General features: G+C 35.7%; 1 protein-coding gene across 3 annotated transcripts in view; it reads left to right on the top strand.

Moving 5' to 3' along the window:
* LOC138707990 (large proline-rich protein BAG6) overlaps positions 1–19,104 on the top strand; it is a 124,334-nt gene that overhangs the window by 19,135 nt on the left and 86,095 nt on the right. For all 3 annotated transcript variants that reach the window (XM_069838091.1, XM_069838089.1, XM_069838090.1), the window contains exons 4-6: positions 12–203; positions 3,961–4,123; positions 9,659–9,876. In XM_069838091.1, coding sequence (XP_069694192.1) covers positions 12–203; positions 3,961–4,123; positions 9,659–9,876 — 573 coding nt within the window. The remainder of the gene's footprint in view (positions 1–11; positions 204–3,960; positions 4,124–9,658; positions 9,877–19,104) is intronic.

Genomic DNA, 19,104 nt, shown 5'->3' with positions numbered 1-19,104 from the left:
TTTATTTGCAGACGTGAATGGCAAGGTCATTCACCTTGTTCATCGACCTCCACCACAAACATCTCGCCCCAATGGAAATAATTCTGGGAACAGATCTACAACCCAGCAACAGCGTCGCACAAATCACAGACAGCCCCGCATGGATGGTAATGCTATGTATTTGGGGGCTATGGCCTTTCCTGCAGACCTTATGGATGCACAAGGTATGTATTTGCTTATGATACCATGTGATTCTCTGTGATGGACAAAGTTGGCATAATTATGCTATTATACTAAGAATTGATACATATAAACAGTTGCACAGCACTTAAGACAAATTTTACTTTAGTAACAACAGACTTACTCCAGAATACGTTTATCAAAATGGAATTAAAGTTTTTCTCACTCTGTATAACAACGAATACATAAGGGACTTTCATGTTCACCACTAATGAGAAGTGACGTTTTAAGGAAACATTCAGTAAATCATTTCTGTCTCCCCCCCCCACAATTCAATTGAAGCATTACATTTTTGTGTGTGTGTGTTTTTTTTTTTTTAGTAGTCTGTAGTCCGAAGACTGTTGGATCCTCGTAAGTAACACCAATAAGGAATCAGTTATTCATGAGGCAACTAAGTCATGGTGGCCAATTCCTTTCCCCTCCATTGCATACATCGCTGACTATTGTGAGTGCAATACTTAATGGCATATGAAGGACAGCCAATGCTGGCTTGGAGTGGTGTTGCCAAACCTAGTAGGCATATACTGTTAGAAACTCCTGTACATAAGAGCAAACTGAAAATTATGCAAAAATTAAAATCTTATCATGTTGGTGTTAATTATTGATGTATTTTAAAGCAGTGGAATGGCAAGTGGTTCAGGGATATCCTCATCATCATTATCTTTGTCTTCATCTCTTAACTCAAAATCGTCACTTTTGTCTCGCAAGTTGAGTGCTCACTTTCATCTATAGCAATTTCTTTGTTGAAATCTTTCTCCTGAAGCTGTTCTGCATGCCCAATGCAAGAGACACAGTCTCCTTTAGTGACATGGTCTAATGCCTCATGCATAAGTTTTTCGGCATCTGTTGATCTGTTCGGTTGGCAACTTCTCCCTTAACTTTGTAATAATAACTTCATGGCCCAGTTTGTTAGTTATCCTATTAAATTCGTATTGGTTTTGTTGGTGTTTAAATGGTGCTACCAGTTACTCAGGAATGGTGTCTGTTAGATTGCAATGAATAATGTGTTTTTTTTAATATAATTTTGTGTGTATTTGGAAATTTATTTATGATGGAATGGTAACTGGCATTATCTGCAATTTTATTATTACGGAACCCTCTTCTAAAGAACACAGTAAGTTATTTTGTAAACAAGTCTTTAAATGTTTGTGAATTCATTTCTGAATAATAATGTGTATTGAGATTTTGATGACTTCCTAACAAGTATTAGGCCGAGTGGCCTGTTACGGTCTCAACCTAGAATTTTCAGTCCATCTCTTCTTTGGACGATCTAGAGATCTTTTGCCATGCGGATGGTAATGAAACAGTGCTTTTGGAATTCTACATCAATTCTTTCGAGATAATCTTCCACTGAAGTTGATATTTGCTGATGAACTGCATAATGAGTTCTATTTGAAGTTCTTGCATTATGTCCTTTTTTTTTTTTTTTTTTTTTTATATGATCCCAGCGACTATATCCAGCTGTTGCTCTCATGAACCTCATCTCACTTGCTGTTATTCTACTGACATCTTTATTCTTCACAGTCCACGCTTCACTACCATAGCTTAATACTGGCTGTGCTAAGGTTGTGACAGGTTAGGTTAGTTTAGGATTTTAGTGACAGGTTAGGTTAGATTAATTTACTCTTTTATTATCAAGATGAAGGTGAATGAGATTGTGGCGCTCTTGAACAGGTAGTGATTTTTTGTTTTCTATGTTGACAGTTCAAGTCAGTCTGTGTCTATTCCAAATTTGGCGGAAGTCACTCAGTGCTCTTTTCACCAAGATTTTTCATAGGAAATACTGCGATTTCTTTCGATCTAGCACAATAAGTAGAAATATTACGCTGTTCCTATTATACCTAGGTATAGTGAAATTCACTGATTGTCTAAACACCCGCTATTCGTCCGAGAATACAGTATATTATTATTGATTAAACTTGATGCCCAGACACTTGGATTTGGTATAAGACCACTGGTCTGCTTACTTTCCGATTTAATTCACCTTCAGACTTGCATTCATAGTTTTTCCTGTCACTGCACTATTAATATGGTAACAGTTCATCATAATATTAGTCTCTGTGTAAAACACGTGAACACATGCTGGTGAAGAATTAATGGAAAGGAAAACGTGGCCTTATGTATCATTATACCTAAAAGAGAGGAACAAATTGAACAGTTATGCGTTTTTTATACACTAATAATAATAATAATAATAATAATAATAATAATAATAATAATATCGAATATATTAGTCGCCTAGAATCAAATCAAACTGAACTTTATAAAAAAAATCTGATTTTTCAGGAAAGACGAAACACTAGTGCAGTTAGACTCCAAACGGTGATTTTACTACTAAAGTTAAGGTAGATAAATTGCAGTTTGACTCCAAACGAGTAGTTTATCACATTCCCTATACACTATAATGAAACTTACTTCATAGGCCTACTCTTAATACCTTGTTAAATGAAAAATATTGTCAATACTCTATTTAGTCATTATTGTAATGTGACGAGACTTCTACTCAATTATGTAATATTTTATTTGTAACCTATAGCAATACATAGGTTATAACTTCACTTTTTTCTTCCCATCAAACCCTAACTATGAACAGAAATTTACCCAATTTTTTTCAAACTATCTTCACTTACAGTTCCGCATTATTTCTTATATGCTATTCTGTTGTTTAGTTTCAGAATTTTCTTTTCTATAAATAATAAACGATTTTCTGAAATTTTGAGTATCCTTCACATTCGATTTTATATTGGTATGGACTTTTACAAACTAAAATTTTGAAGTGTATATCACGTTAAGTCGGTACCTTCTGATAATTTTGTCATGAGCATAATCAAAGAAGAGGTTTTATCGACATCTTGAAAAAATGATGAACAAAATATTTGATTCACTAGTCCATTTTTGTCTCAACTGGAAAGCAGCCTTAACCATATCATTAATATATGAAAAAAATAATGGCTAATATTGAACACTCCCAAGTAACTTGTAACGTCGATATGATTTTAGGACTAAAAAACATTTGGGATTACTTGAGAAGGGGCAGATTTACTAAGGAAATAGCCTACATTCGTACAATAAAACAATGCACATAGAATACATCACCCAGTCTGCGGAATGAAACTATAATTTTGTCTTCGAAATATGTATTATATGACTTTCTCGTGTTAAATTCTATCGTACCCTGTTATTGGTCTTCTTCAGAACTGGTCGTTGCTGGTCTTGGTGCCTCTTGTTTTGTTTCCTGTGGAGGTGTGTTTGTGTAACGACCAGTTCTGAATAAGACCTATAACAGGTCGAAACATGTAAACCAGGTACGATAGAATTTAACACGAGAAAGTCGTATAATACATATTTCAAAGTGATACAGTGTTAAAAGTTGTGTAATCAAGATGTATATAGTTTTGTTGATTTAAATGTTATATTTTTATCTTTGGTTTACAAATGGAAGGGGTCTATGCTCAGCAAAGATATTTTATAGTTTAAGCATGCTCAGTAATGTCCATTTTGAACTTAGAAATATAAGAATTAAAGAAAAGAACAACTAGAATTCAACTTTTTATTTTCAAATAATACAAGATGATAGTTTCCAAATACGGACTATATTTTCCTGCATCGTGTGTTTTGACTGTGAGCCAATCACAGGTATGACAGCCACCTGCTTGTGTTTACATCAGGATTTTTCTTACAGCGAAAACAGTATAGAAGATAACTTTTTTTGCATAATATAACGATGTTTTTCTTGAAAAGGTATTCAACCACCACAGCCCTCTCATAACCTCTCCCAGAGCCGCCTTATAGCAGCTCGTCGGATGGTGCGTCGTGCAAGTGCTGTTTTGCAACGTTTGGAATGCCCAGGAATTCAGGAATCCACAGACCCAGAGACACCACCAGAAGATTCAGAAAATGGAAGGTAAGAAAATTGTGATTGGTAGCAAATCTCTGAATCTAGAATTTAAAATTTCAAGTTTGAGTGCAGGATGAAGAGGAGCTGGATGCTATAGAGCCTGGAAAGAATAACCTCGCAAGGCTAGCCGTAGTCCCTAGTTATTATATTGCATTAGATCTTCCTTTATGTATTTATTTTTGGTCTTGAATTACTTTCCTAGATTCATTTACATTTATTTCATGGATGTTGTTTACTTTAGTTTTAATATTATTAAAGGACTTTCATTCATATACCAGTAAGTTCATTAGAAATATTCAAATGAATAAAATGATAAATGTTATAAATCAGACGACATGAAAAGGTAGAAACTATTAATTTTGTGGCAAGAACAAGAAGAGGAGAACGAAACAAAATTGATGTATATAACCAAAACTAGTGACATCTTGAAGAAGTAAAGGTGCGGTCATACACTGCTACTTTTGCTACACAACTTTTGTACTACAGTTGCAAAAGTTGCGTATCGTGTTCACATGTAAGCCAAATATAGTGTGTAGCACGCTACTTTTCGTGCTACGTGCTGCCCAAGTGCTGCAAAAGTTGTGACTGGCGGTTGCGAGTCTGTTCACACACAAGGCGCTATTTTTGCAACTGCAGCTAAAGCAACTTTTCATCTCTGTGTTTACTCTTCAATACATTTTGTGGTTATGTTTGCATTAGAGTTTCAGATTATGAAACTCAGACGACAGCTTACTTATTACCTTTTTTAATATTATAAAATGGAGAACAAAACTTTAAACTGCTAAATATAGATCTTCAAACCTGACCACTGCCGGCTCAGAAGAAAGTGTTGTCTGATAATGACAGCAAAATATAAACCAAAGATTACTACGTTGGGTGTTTACATGTCAATATCTCGACCTAAATGGCTCTTTACATCTCTAATTTTATATTACATTCATGAGCCTTGAGTTTATTATCTGACGAACACGCGCAAGCATATGGCTTCACATTCATAACAGATCATAAAGGCAAGCTTGTACAGTAGAAAACAGAATATAGTAGACAGCTAATATCCAGCAAGATGAATGCGTGAACCTTTCATATAATATTTGAACATGTACAAAGTTTCTTCATTTTACGAAAGTTACAAAATAAAATCAAGCAGTGTAAAATAGTAGTTCAATTTACACGGGTGAGTGGCATTTAAATGGACCCTGGTGAAGAGTGGTCGAGACATTTAAATCCGACCAGAAAGGGTTAAAGTCTGTCATACAGTTGGATTGCTGTCAATGACTGCTCAATTGGGGTAAAGAAAATTCTTCCTGAAATTAACATTTTTGAGGATGACCGATGATTTTAACAGTGTTAAAATGTATGCAAGTGAAAAGAAAATGAATGACTGGAACATTTCTAAAAAAAATCATAAATGAGAGATGGACCAAAATGTTCTCACATTTCAAGGAGAACACGAGCATTAGACAGGAGTGACTGGTCGGATGTTCTGAGGGAGGCTAAGGCTAAACTACAAGGGCCGTAATGCCAGTGATGATGATGATTAGTTTTTCTCCAATCATGCCGGGTTCTAATGCCTACATAGAGAGGATGTCCTCATTTGTAAACTCTCTTTGGACTGCTGAGAAGAATAATCTCCAAATGCAAACTGTAAAGTCAATACTGTACTTATCCTAAAAGACACATAACAGAAATATTTCATGCCAAGAATTCTATGACTTAATCTCCAAAAACAGCAAATTTCTACAAGAGATTGTCTGCCACCCCTCCAATCTTGCAGAACAAGCTGGCGTGATAGGGTGACTGGATGTTGCGATTTTATGGCTCCAGTAATGAATATATAGTTAAATTCAAATCTCCTGAGTTGTCAGTGTTCTTCCTTTCCGTTCTATTTGTCTCATTTTACATTCATCACCTCGCAATGTCATGTTAGCTTTTCTTTGTCCAGATCAACACTACTAACAGTGTTCTTATTTATTATTTTTTATTTGCCATCAGCGCGGTTTTTGACTTGTGTAATGAATGAGATGGGTTTGTTAGCAGTGAGGAAATTGAACACGACAGGCCTCAGCTCTAATCATTGTCGACCTTAAGCCAGCTTGTTGCGTTCGTGAACGTGAAAGGTCTTTTCTATGCACACAACATTGTTGAGAGAGAAGCAAATTATGTTTTGGAAGTGGAAAGGGATTTGTTTTCTTTAAAAACTGTTCCACAAAAAAAAAAGACATAACACCAAGGACTGTATTTCGGATAAAGAAAGTGAACACTGACAAGTTTTAACTACATTTTCTGTGTTTCGTGTTATGGAACGAATTCTTTAATATTTCATGTTTGTTATTTTCTGCAGCTGTTATTTTTTCTTTCCAGTTCTTTAAAAAATGATAGAGGTTTCGCTGTGCTGAATGCTGATGTTTTGACACATGTGATTGGTTTTGAGAGTCAGTTGCAAATGTGTGGCAACTTTTCTCTATAATTGAAGAGACAAAGAGTTAATGAAGTCTAAACTATATAAAATTAGTGTATAAAAGTATTTAACAAAAGCTTACTTCTTACTTCTATCATTTATTTTCAATTTTTGTGCTGACAAAAAATTTTGTCACTAAATAATTTCATTATCTTTTTATACTAGAGACCTAGATTCAGTTACAAAATTGAGTCATATTTTTTGGAGTCTTATGTTTTCCAGAGAAATCATTTCACCCTTCTTTTATTTGCAAAGTATCATCATTCATAAAATGACACGTGGTCTAAGTCATAACAGTCATATGGTGATCTGTTCAAATTACAGAGCTTAATGATAGACATAACATTTACCCATCCTAGTTTTCGTCACAACAGTGACAACTTCGATATTGAGTATAAGTTTGTCTTACTTGTTTTTTTATTGCATCTTGTCTTACTTACTTACCTACTTACTGGCTTTTAAGGAACCTGGAGGTTCATTGCCACCCTCACATAAGCCTGCCATTGGTCCCTATCCTGAGCAAGATTAATCCAGTCTTTACTATCATATCCCACCTCCCTCAAATCCATTTTAGTATTATCTTCCCATCTACGTCTCGGCCTCCCCAAAGGTCTTTTTCTCTCCGGCCTCCCAACTAACACTCTATATGCATTTCTGGATTTGCCCGTATGTGCTACATGCCCTGCCTATCTCAAACATCTGGATTTAATGTTCCTATTTATGTCAGGTGAAGAATACAATGCGTGCAGTTCTGTGTTGTATAACTTTCTCCATTCTCCTGTAACTTCATCCCTCTTAGCCCCAAGTATTTTCCTGAGCACCTTATTCTCAAGCACCCTTAACCTATGTTCCTCTCTCAAAGTGAGAGTCCAAGTTTCACAACCATAAAGAACAACCTGTAATATAACTGTTTTATAAATTCTAACTTTCAGATTTTTTGACAGCAGACTGGATGATAAAAGCGTCTCAACCGAATAATAACAGGCATTTCCCATATTTATTCTGTGTTTAATTTCCTCCTGAGTGTCATTTATATTTGTTACTGTTGCTCCTAGGTATTTGAATTTTTCCACCTCTTCAAAGGATAAATTTCCAATTTTTATATTTCCATTTCGTATAATATTCTCGTCACGAGACATAATCATATACTTTGTCTTTTCGGGATTTACTTCCAAACCCATCTCTTTACTTGCTTCAAGCAAATTTCTCGTATTTTCCCTAATTGTTTGTGGATTTTCTCGTAACATATTCACGTCCTCCGCATTGACAACCAGCTGATGTAACCTGTTCATGTCCAAACCCTCTCTGTTATCCTGAACTTTTCAAATGGCGTACTCTAGAGCAAAGTTAAAAAGTGAAGGTGATAGTGCATCTCCTTGCTTTAGCCCACAGTGAATTGGAAATGCATCTGACAGAAACTGACCTATACAGACTCTGCTGTATATTTCACTGAGACACATTTTAATTAATCGAGCTAGTTTCTTGGGAATATAAAATTCAATAAGAATATCATATAAAACTTCTCTCTTAACCGAGTCATATGCCTTTTTGAACTCTATGAATAACTGATGCACTGTATCCTTATACTCCCATTCTTTTTCCATTATCTGTCGATTATGAAATATCTGATCAATAGTTGATCTATTACGCCTAAACCACACTGATGATCCCCAATAATTTCATCTACATATGGAGTTAATCTTCTCAAAAGAATATTGGACAAAATTTTGTAAGATGTCAACAAAAGTGATATTCCTCAAAAGTTACTGCAGTTAGTCTTGTCCCCCTTCTTAAAGATAGGTACGATTATGGACTCCTTACATTGTTCTGATACAATTTCCTTTGCCCAAATAGCAAGTACAAGCTTATAAATTTCGTTAGGTAATGTGCTTCCACCCTCTTGTATTAATTCTGCTGGAGTTTGATCGATACCTGGAGATTTATAATTTTTCAGATTTTCTATTGCAATTTCGACTTCAGAAAGTGTGGGTTCGGGTATAAATGGCTCAGCAGTTTGTATTTGAATTTCGTCCCAATCATTTCTATTTGGCCTATATATATTTAGTAGTGCCCAAAATAGTTTTTCCATCTGTTTAGGATTGAATGAGAGTCTGCAAGCAAGTCACCATTCTCATCCTTGATCACGTTTACCCTTGCCTGATATCCATTCTTAAATTCCTTTATGCTCTTATATAAATCTCTAATGTTTTTATTTTTACTATTTGTTTCTACCTCGTTCAGTTTTCCCTTCAAGAAATCTCTCTTTTTATTCCTAAGTGTATGACTTGCTTCCTGTCTTTCATTGAAATAATTATCTCTATTCTCATCAATTGGATCCTGTAAGAATTTAAATTTTGCCTGTTTCCTTTTATCTACTACAATGGAACAATCTTCATCAAACCATGGTTTCTTTTTCTTAGTTTCATGATAACCTATGCTCTGCTCAGCTGCAATTTCGATATTATCTCGGATATTTTCCCACACGCTTTTAACATCTCTTTCTCAACTTCGTCGGAACTTGCTAATACTGCAAACCTATTTGAAATTTCGACCTGATAACGTTGCTTAGTTTCCTCGTCCTTTAATTTCGGAATCTTGAATCTTCTAATATTAACTTGTTGCTCTACTTTCTTGGCTACTGATAGTCTTTCTCTTAGTTCTCCAATTACCAAATAATGGTCAGAATTACAGTCTGCCCCCCTGAAGGTTCGAATGTCTGCTATACTAGTATGTCTTCTTTTATCTATCAAGATATAATCTATCTGGTTATGTGTCAATCCCTCTGGAGAAGTCCAAGTATATTTGTGTATATCCTTATGGGGGAATGTTGTACTTTTGACAATTAAATTTTTTGATGTGACAAAGTTGACTAACCTAACTCCATTATCATTGTCTGCCACCCCTCCAATCATGCAGAACAAGCTGGCGTGATAGGGTGACTGGATGCTGCGATTTTATGGCTGCAGTATTTGGAACTCCTTTATTTGTTTTTAAAATGATTGTGAAATATATTACACTATGAAGTTTGGTTATACAGGTACAGTCGAGTATTGCAATATCTGGTATTTTATTTTATTCTGCAGTGCCTCCAATGGAGAAAATGGTGGCAGTGGTGGTAGCAACGTTATGCCACAGGCTCAGCCATTTGCTGGCAGTATTGCTCAGGCTGCGCAGGCTGCCACAGCTGCTGCAATAGCTGCTGCAGTGTCTGCTGCTCATGCTGCGGGTGTGCCAAACATCACAATTGTGCGTGGAGGACAGCCTCAAGGCTCGCAAGAGACTGTGAACATTCGAATAGAAGGTAAGTTGTAAATGTCATTTTTATTCACTTTATCCGATGGGGCTGGATTTAGACCGAACTGTGGTCAATTAGGCTAATATTTAAGGTGATGGAAATCAGAGTTCAGCTTTCTTGAGAAGTGAAGTAATGAGGAAGCTTCTTCCTGGTATTAATATTGTGACAGCTGCAACGGGGTTTGAACACGCGTCCGACGAAACGTTGGTATGGGGAGCATCTGCATGCTGAAGGGCAGAGGGGGTGTATTACGTCAACGCGACGAGGGGAGATTGCGCGCACAACTGTTACGTGCGGAGTGAAGAGGGGACGGACCCTCCCGACTCTTCGAGAAGTCCGTCGAAGTGGAAAAATCGCGAATTCGAACTTTCCAGGCTACGTCGCTGTGGTTATAAAAGAAGAAGTGCGAGGGAACTCGGACAGTGTGTGATTCATGATTAGTTCAGTCAGTAAGCCAGTGAACAGAGCAAGCCAGCCAGTCTTGTGTACCGGAGTTCGACTTGAGTGTGCGTCCACAACTGTGTCAGCATCTGAAGGCCTGAGTTCGAGTGCAGTGGACCGCAGTTAGAGGGACCTGAGTTCGAGTACAGTGGGCTGTCTCTGAAGGTCTGTGGTTCGAGATACTGTGAACTCGAGTGACTGTGCTAGAAGAACTGTGAACTGAGAACTGACAGTTCTGATTTGTAAATAGTGCTTTGTAAATATTAGTTAAGATTAACAGTTCATTGTTGTTCGTAATAGTCCAAGTAAATTGTTATTGTTGTCAGTGGAGTGCACTAACGAATACTGTGTTACGGTGTGGAGAGCAAATCCCATTGTTGACGGGAGTGAAGTTAAATTGTAGAGAGTGAAGAATAGTTATTGTTGTGACAATAAATTGCATTGTTGTTTAGTAATAAAAAGTTACAATATATAGGATGAAAAAGAAGTTTTCATTGGCTTACTCAGTTTTCTACTAAGCATGTTAGTACACATTATAACGAACATGTATGGATTAGTTTTCTGTGGTCTTTTCCCTTATGGCATGGTCTCTGCTCTTGGTTGGCCTTTGTCCCGCTTTCCTATTGGTTCATACTTCCATGACAATTTTGGTACACAGTTTAGATTTATTCTTATTGGTAATACAGATACATTCTAGTTTATTTATTTAGTAAGCTTTCATTTTGCTCTAGAATATGCCATTAGGAAAGTCCAGGATAACAGAGAGTGTGAAGTTGAACGGATTACATGAGCTGCTTGTCTATGTGGATGACGTGAATATGTTAGGAGAAAATCCACAAACTATTAGGGAAGTGATAAGTTTGGAAGTAAATTTAGAAAAGGCAAAGTATATGGTTATGTCTCGTGACCAGAACATTGTACGAAGTGGAAATACAAAAATTGGAAATTTATCCTTTGAAGAGGTTGAAAAATTCAATAGTAACAAAAATAAATGACACTTGGGAGGAAATTAAATGCAGAATAAATGTAGAAAATGCCCGTAATTATTCGGTTGAGAAGCTTTTGTCATTCAGTCTGCTCTCAAAAAAACTGAAAGTTAGAATTAATTTCTAAAACAGTTATATTACCATTTGTTTTGTTTGGTTGTGAAACTTGGACTCTCACTTTGAGAGAGGAACAGAGGTTAAGAATGTTTGAGAATAAGGTGCTTAGGAAAATTTTGGGGCTAAGAGGGATGAAGTTACAGGAGAATGGAGAAAATTACGCAATGCAGAACTGCATGCATTGTATTCTTCACCTGACATAATTAAGAACATAAAATCAAGACGTTTGAGTTGGGCAGGGTATGTGTGCTAATCTAGAAATGCATATAGAGTGTTAGTTGGGAAGCTGGAGGGGAAAAAGAGCTTTGGGGAGGCCGAGACGTAGATGGGAGGGTAATATGTTGTTGTTGTTGTTGTTTTCTAATGCCAGGTGTTTGACAATAAAGTCATTTGACCTCTTGCACTCCAATATTTTTCAAAGATATTATCATGACCAACCAATGAAGCACAGATTTTGAGGTGTTCCGAATCCATTTCTTGGTTTGAGTTGCACAATGGGCAGTTAGGGGACTGATATATTCCAATTCTTTGCAGGTGTTTGGCCAAACAATCATGGCCTGTTGCCAATCTAAATGCAGCTACAGACGATTTTCGTGGTAAATCGGGAATTAACTGTGGATTTTGATGCAGAGAGTTCCATTTTTTCCCTTGGGATTGAGTTATCAAATTTTGTTTGTTGAAGTCTAAGTATGTAGATTTAATAAATCTCTTCACAGAGTAATACGTAGATTTAGTAACAGGTCTGTAAGTAGCAGTGCTGCCCTTCTTTGCTAAAGAATCCGCATTCTCATTTCCCAGGATCCCACAATGGGATGGTATCCATTGGAATACAATTCTTTTATTGAGTGATAATAATTGAGAGAGCATTTTAGTTATTTCTGCTGTTTGAGGTGAAGGTGTGTGTTTAGAGAGGATTGATAGAATAGCTGCTTTGGAGTCTGACAATATAACTGCATTCCTAAATTTATTGATGTGGCATAGAAGATTCCTGAGACATTCATTTATTGCAATGATTTCACCGAGGGGATAATATTAAAATGTATTTGAGGGAGGTGGGATATGATGGTAGAGACTGGATTAATCTTACTCAGGATAGGGACCGTTGGCAGGCTTATGTGAGGGTGGCACTGAACCTCCAGATTCCTTAAAAGCAGTAAGTAAGCAAGCAAGCAAGCAAGCTAGCTTTCATTTGGATTACAATAAAACAGGCAGTGTGGACATAACACTGAAATTGTCTGGAGTTAAAAACAAATCAACCAGTCATTCCAATTACTGTTATGATGTAAGTTTAACATAAATAGGGATTTATAAGCAATAAAATTGAGTTCAAATCTTCAATGCAATGGGGCAAGAAGAGGAACAACAAACAGTGAAGACATGCCAATTGAGACCAAAATGTTGTAAAATCAAAGGGATTATAATTCTTGTTCAATGCTTTCAGAGTCATTTTAAATAGAAGTTATTATGTAGCCTTTGAAAATGTATGGATTTTCGCATTATTGTAAATTGGCCCCAGAATCAAAATGCTCTGTTTCATTTCTTGGTTGTAATAGTCAAAACTGTCATTTGTCCGTATGGTAATACTTTGTAACTTGGAACTAAGAACTTATTCCACACAAGTATGGATTTCACAAATCAATTTGATTGTAACTAAAAATCAGAAACAGTACATTTAGTAGTTACAAGCGACACCTGCATTGTTCTGCTCAGGGTATTACCACAATCTAGTACATACAGTCATGAAGCTTGATGTGATTTTTTTGCATTTTTCGTGATACAGCGCTCCAAGCGGCTAGTGACTTGAAGTACTAGGAACAATAGACTGTGCCGTATTTCCCATTGTTGTGAAGAAAAGGAAAAGTTGTGTAAACTGTGAAATGTTCGTTATCAGTTGTAATAAATGTCAATGGCTAAAATATAGTGTTTGGAATAATGATATGGGACAAGAAGGAGATGTTTATAGTGTTATAAATTGTAAGACAAAAAGAGACCAGAGTTATTCTTCTTCTGAAAGATCCAGCAAGGTGAGTTTATACTAGTGGAGTCAAAAAGTATCCAAACTTCGGGTGGCAATGCCATGCTTGCTCTGTAGACAACTTCTCTGCCTTGTTCATGTCATATGTGGCCTACTCTCCAGGCGTATAGACTCAGTGTGCTGACCAATCAAAGGGGAAAGTAATGCTTGAAGTTTAGTGTTCTTTGATATCCAGGGCCTCGTACATTTTGAATTTATTCCTGAGGGTCGAACTGTCAGTAAGGAGACATATGTTGTAATTCTTCGACGTCTTCGTGATGCAGTTTGATGAAAAAGACCCAATTTGTGTCCAGAACAATCATGACAATACCACAGCACATCAGTCACTCTTGGTAAGCGAATTCCTCGCAGCCACAGCCACCATGTCCTCCAGATCTTACTCCAGCAGATTTCTACCTGTTTACAAAGGTCTGAAAATTCATGTGACGCGTAGTCTGTGGGAAGTGACCAAAGATGGGCTGCAGAAATGTTTCGAGAAGTGATATGGATGCTGGCAGAAATGTGTATCTGCCCAGGGGGCGTACTTTGAAGGATCTGTAACAAAGGTATCTATATATGTATGTTCGGTTACTTTTTTACTCTACTAGTAAAACATACTATGTACTTCATGAAAATAATAAATAAATAAATCTTATGTACCTAATATTTCAATAATGAAAGGAAGGTGTTAATTTTTCAAAAAAGAACACGATAACGAAAGTATAATATATTTTGTCATCTGTGATGAAGCAATAGTAGCGATCCTAGTGGCTAACAACTAGCATGTTCAACTGTCAATGGATGCATATTCCCTATGTATTGAGCTTCATGACTGTATATACTAGACTGTGGTACTACAATGAGTTACAGTAGAGGAGGCAAGTCCTTCTGTGACTTTATCATGTGTCTTGATACCAACAAGGCATCACTTATGAGACAGCTAGGCCAGGAAATAATGGGGTAGGGTGACCAGTTACTTTTTCCCCTCCATTACATACTTCGCTGATTAGCTACATATTACACTAATCAGACTTCAGATGCATACAAACAATTGTTCTTCCTCTGAGACATATCGTCAAATGAGATGTACTGCCTGATAATAGGCGTACATATCAGCCAGAACCTCAGTCACAGTCACCAAAGGGAGAAAATAGGTTTTAGTCTGAGATGAACTTCCATGTCATTAGATTTGTATAATATTAACCTTCGTTAAACAAACTCCCTTTCTGATTGCTCATTCTTTCCTCTATTGCATAGCACTCATGCCAGGTCTTGCCTCCTGACTTACCTTATCATATCTTACATAGGAGCATTTCACGAAATTAAGGACAAAAGCATGAATTTTAAAATTATCATTTTGTCTGAAACTTCCATAATTCCTTGAAGTACATGAAGTGAACTTTGACAACATTAATATATTTTCTTCTGGGAATTCGTTATTCTTTATTTTCCTGCGAGTTAGTTTGATAATTATTAGCACTTGCTATACCTGTTCACAAGCAACTCTTTCAGTGTGCAAAATTGTCTGGTTCGGAGATTTATATTGTATACATATTATTATAAACAGAGAGATAGTGACCTAAGGTAAGTTATGACATGTTTAGACTTTAATATTACTTGTCAATTTTGTTTATAATGAGAGTTAAATACAACCATGTGCAGCATAACTTGAGTTACGAAAATAACCTCTTTTTTCCCATAGATGTGTTGATAATCACATCTATCTCTTAAATTGTTTAGTCCTCTTAGTAGTCATACTTATCTTGTATCACAGCTAAAAAAAATGCATTGTTAGCATTATAAAAGCCTGTTTTGAAATGTGATATAACCTGACTGTAGCATGAATTACGCATATGTAATGTTAGTTACAACATTTAGATGAAATTTTTCTTAAATATTACACGTAATGAGATGTTAAAATACTTGAAATTAGATAGCAAGAGAAAAAATTACTTCCAATGTGTGTCAGACGCCAAGTTCTCGGATTTGGCCTAATGTCTGCCTTTGTGTTTGATTACTTCAGTGTTTGGTTGCTTCAGTGCTTCATGGCAGACTCAATTTAAGAATTTAAGTACGATGTTTGAAAGTACCACAACCATAAAAGGGAGTAGGCCTAACACAAGTACTCTGCATTAAATCTACCATGTAAGAGGAAAAAATTGCTATCTTTTTTTAAGCAAGGAGGCAGATATGATTATCAGACAGGTATCAAACCTTCGACTTCAAAGTCCATTTCTAAAAATTCTTTGGTGCATGGTGCAGCACTAATGAGTCAGCAGATAGAGTTTCTTTCAAGGAAAGGAGTGAATTAGTGTCTACTGATATTGAAGTAGAAACTTTTGTATTAGTAAAATTTGGTGATATTATAATCGAAGTTTCAGATATGTTGCAGAGTTCTGTAGGTGAAGATACGTTAAAATAATGTGTCTCAAGAATGCTGGCAATTATGGATTGCTTTTTAAAATCCGTGAAGATGACACAACATAGGCCTTTGTGAAACTGAAATAGATTTTATGCAAGCTATCTACATCAGTTGTTGAAATGAAAGAGGACAATGTTCTATAAAACTAAAAGAAACTTGATATGAAAGAAGTGTAATTGGGTTTATATTATATGTAACACATTTGAATTTAAAGTTCATTTGTCATTGTATGCAGTGAAAATTTAAAATGATAGGTGTGTCATACACCATGTGTGATGTAAGATAATCACCTTGGGTGGCAATATTTTAAAAGACAATTGTTAAAAAAGTTTATTTTCTATATTTTCTGCTAAGATTTATGTCACTGTGTAACAAAACATAATCACAAGTTTACACTTACGGACAAAATGTAATGTGAGTTACTAACACTTCTCAATAAAATTATTTTCTTCTATTCCACTTCTTGTTATCCATGGTTCAAGAAAAGTACTGTACATTCAACAGTAATACTGATAAAACTGGGAACATGTAAGACTACTGCTTTCAGAGAGATTTGCTTGGAATGTATTTTTTTTTTTTTGGCGTAACGTGATATACAACAACTATTTCATCATTAAATTACACATGATTAATTATATTTCCGATTATAAGTTACTGCGTGAAGAATGTTCCTAAATACAGTAAAGAGGCCAAAAAACTTTCTTAAAAAACTTTATTTTTTGTTTTAAAATGTCTAATAAGTTCATAAATGTGTCTGAATGTAACGTGAGTTACTGTTGAATGACCCTGTAGATTTCCCTACCTGTGAAAGGGAGGTGGTGCTTTTAACTGTTGGATTTGTATGAATAATATTTGTATAAATTGATTTAAAAATGTGTCTCAGAAGTAGTCATGAAAGTGATAGTAGATTAACGGGTTTTATCACATACTTGGAGAGAGAATGAACAGCTCTCTACTTGAACAGTGGAACACAACATTGAAATTTCATATATATACAAGGGTGTCTCAAAAAGTTCCCATATTAGCTTTGTCTACAAAAAAAGTACTTTATTTATCTAAGTTTGAATACCCCACATCCTTCGAAATAGTCGCCTTGTGCAGCAATGCACCGGTCCCAGCATTCCTGCCCCTTCTGGAATGCAGTCATGAAGTCATTTTTTTTGTAAGAAAGTCCATAACCTCTGATTCGTGCTGGATCTCGGCAGTGCACAGTGGTCCAGAAACTCTGAAAACCTGGCCAAAACCCTTTTCGCCTACAACAAGTTAAATACATCAGTTTTTTCGAGACAAAAATATTTTAAGACAAAATTGAGAAAAAACCTTATGGGAATAATGATTGTAAGGGATACATACACCTTCAAATAGTAAAAAATTTTGCATTTTGATTATTTTTCTCTCAGTATATATGATTTACAAGAAAGATTACAAAATAGGCATCTCAAAGTCCCATCATTATACTTTATATAAAGACTATTATCCATTTTTTAACTTGCCTATTAATACACGTTTTAGTTTTTCAAAATGGCGACTGCTTTCTTTTCCAAAGTTTGGCGTTTGAATCCTAACTCAACTAATTTTCAACTTTTCCGTGTTCTGTTTTCTTCATTTTTAAGCCGGAAGATAGCTCTAGAAATCTATCATGTAGGATTATAGATAAATATTTAATGATTTTAATCTACATTTAAAATTAAGGAAGCAATTTTAAAGGTATGTTTGTTAATACATTTTTTTTTCTAGACAATTTATCCAACATAAGAGCATGATTTTGGTACAGATTGTAGATAGTATTTATGTTAACACAGACAAAAGAATTCATAACGTTTGCTTAAGTAGTTTCAGAGGTACAGTATAATTAACAACGAATTTGAAAATTGCATTTTGCAGGAAAACAGAGTAGAGCCTCTCCTTCACAATTTTTAAAGACAATGAAGCATTATGCATAAAAAACAAAATGTAACTAAAGAGTTGGGACACATGCTAAAGATAATTAAAAATAAATAAAATATTTTAAGTTGTACATTCATTTGGAATCACCTAACAGTTGAGGTTCCTCTGCCACTTTCAAGAGACTAAGCACAGATAGGGATAACTTCTTTTTCTTATGTTTTTGTGCCATCGGCTGTCTGTAGGTGGAAATCTTTGGATCACTTGAGACCAGCAGCTGAAAGAGCACATCTCTCATAGTGTACTCTCGCGAGCATTTTCTAGAATGGTGCCCTCAGTACTCTTTTATATGCTCATTTCTTGTCTCTTTCGACCTGTCCAATCTGTAAAAGACTGTGAGGAATTGTAGAAGGCCCATGAGCCACAATTTTATGTGCCAAGGTGGGCCTGCTTTACTTCCCCCTCCAGCCCAGCAGATATTTCTTCCTTAAGGAAAGTCAAGAGATGCCTTTTTTTTTTTTTTGGTAGTTCTCCTTTCGCCTGCCAGAGAATTTGTAGCAGCTTTCTTCTTGTCGTTTTGTAGAAAATGTCTGTAAAATATACGAAAAACTGTAGGCCTATAGAGAAAGTAAACATAGTGGGGCCCACAGTAATTATAAATGTTTACAGTACAGTTTTGAAGGAAAAAATGTATCAGTGTTTGCTTGCCTGTTGATTGATGTTTTCTCACTGTGAGATTTGCTGCGAGCAGTGCATTAATGTTTTGCATATCAGGTAAGGATAGAGGAGCTATGGAGGACTATTCTCTTCACACAAGGGAAATACCAGTCTCCAGTTTCCTTTCCATGTGATAATTTTAGACTGAATGTTAACTTGTCAGTGAAGAGAGAATCTATCAATGTGTCTCTGTTCAGTTTTCATGTTGATGAGCAAAGCATTGGTGCATTATCTATTGTTGTCAGCAAGAGATCTTTGTCTGATCTTCTAGAGTTAATTGTCTCCTCCAGTCTTCTTTTTCTTCAACTGACTTACTCTAGATCCACCATTTCCTTTTTGAAGAGATGTCGTGCTTTTGCTGCAGTCATAAAGTTATTCTATCGAACTTAGTTCCATATATTTTTCCTATGCCTGTTCCAGGTCTTTTAGCAAAAGTGTTACGGTTTTTGCATCTTTCAAATGTTGTTTGAAAATAAAGAAATTTTCATTAGGCATTGAGCCAACTTAGTGGCTATTTCACCTATATTTCACCAAAGAAATTAAACTTCTAGTTTTCTCTGAATTTAAAGGCATGTTACGCCAAAAAATTAAGTTCTGAAGTGATTGAAATACCTGAACTACTGCAATTTCACCAAACATTAAATTGTGAACGA

This window comes from Periplaneta americana, chromosome 10 (assembly GCF_040183065.1).
Source record: "Periplaneta americana isolate PAMFEO1 chromosome 10, P.americana_PAMFEO1_priV1, whole genome shotgun sequence".
NCBI classification, from domain to species: Eukaryota; Metazoa; Arthropoda; class Insecta; order Blattodea; family Blattidae; genus Periplaneta; species Periplaneta americana.
Note: the sequence above shows the minus strand (reverse complement) of the source record. Positions and strands in the feature narration are given on the sequence as shown.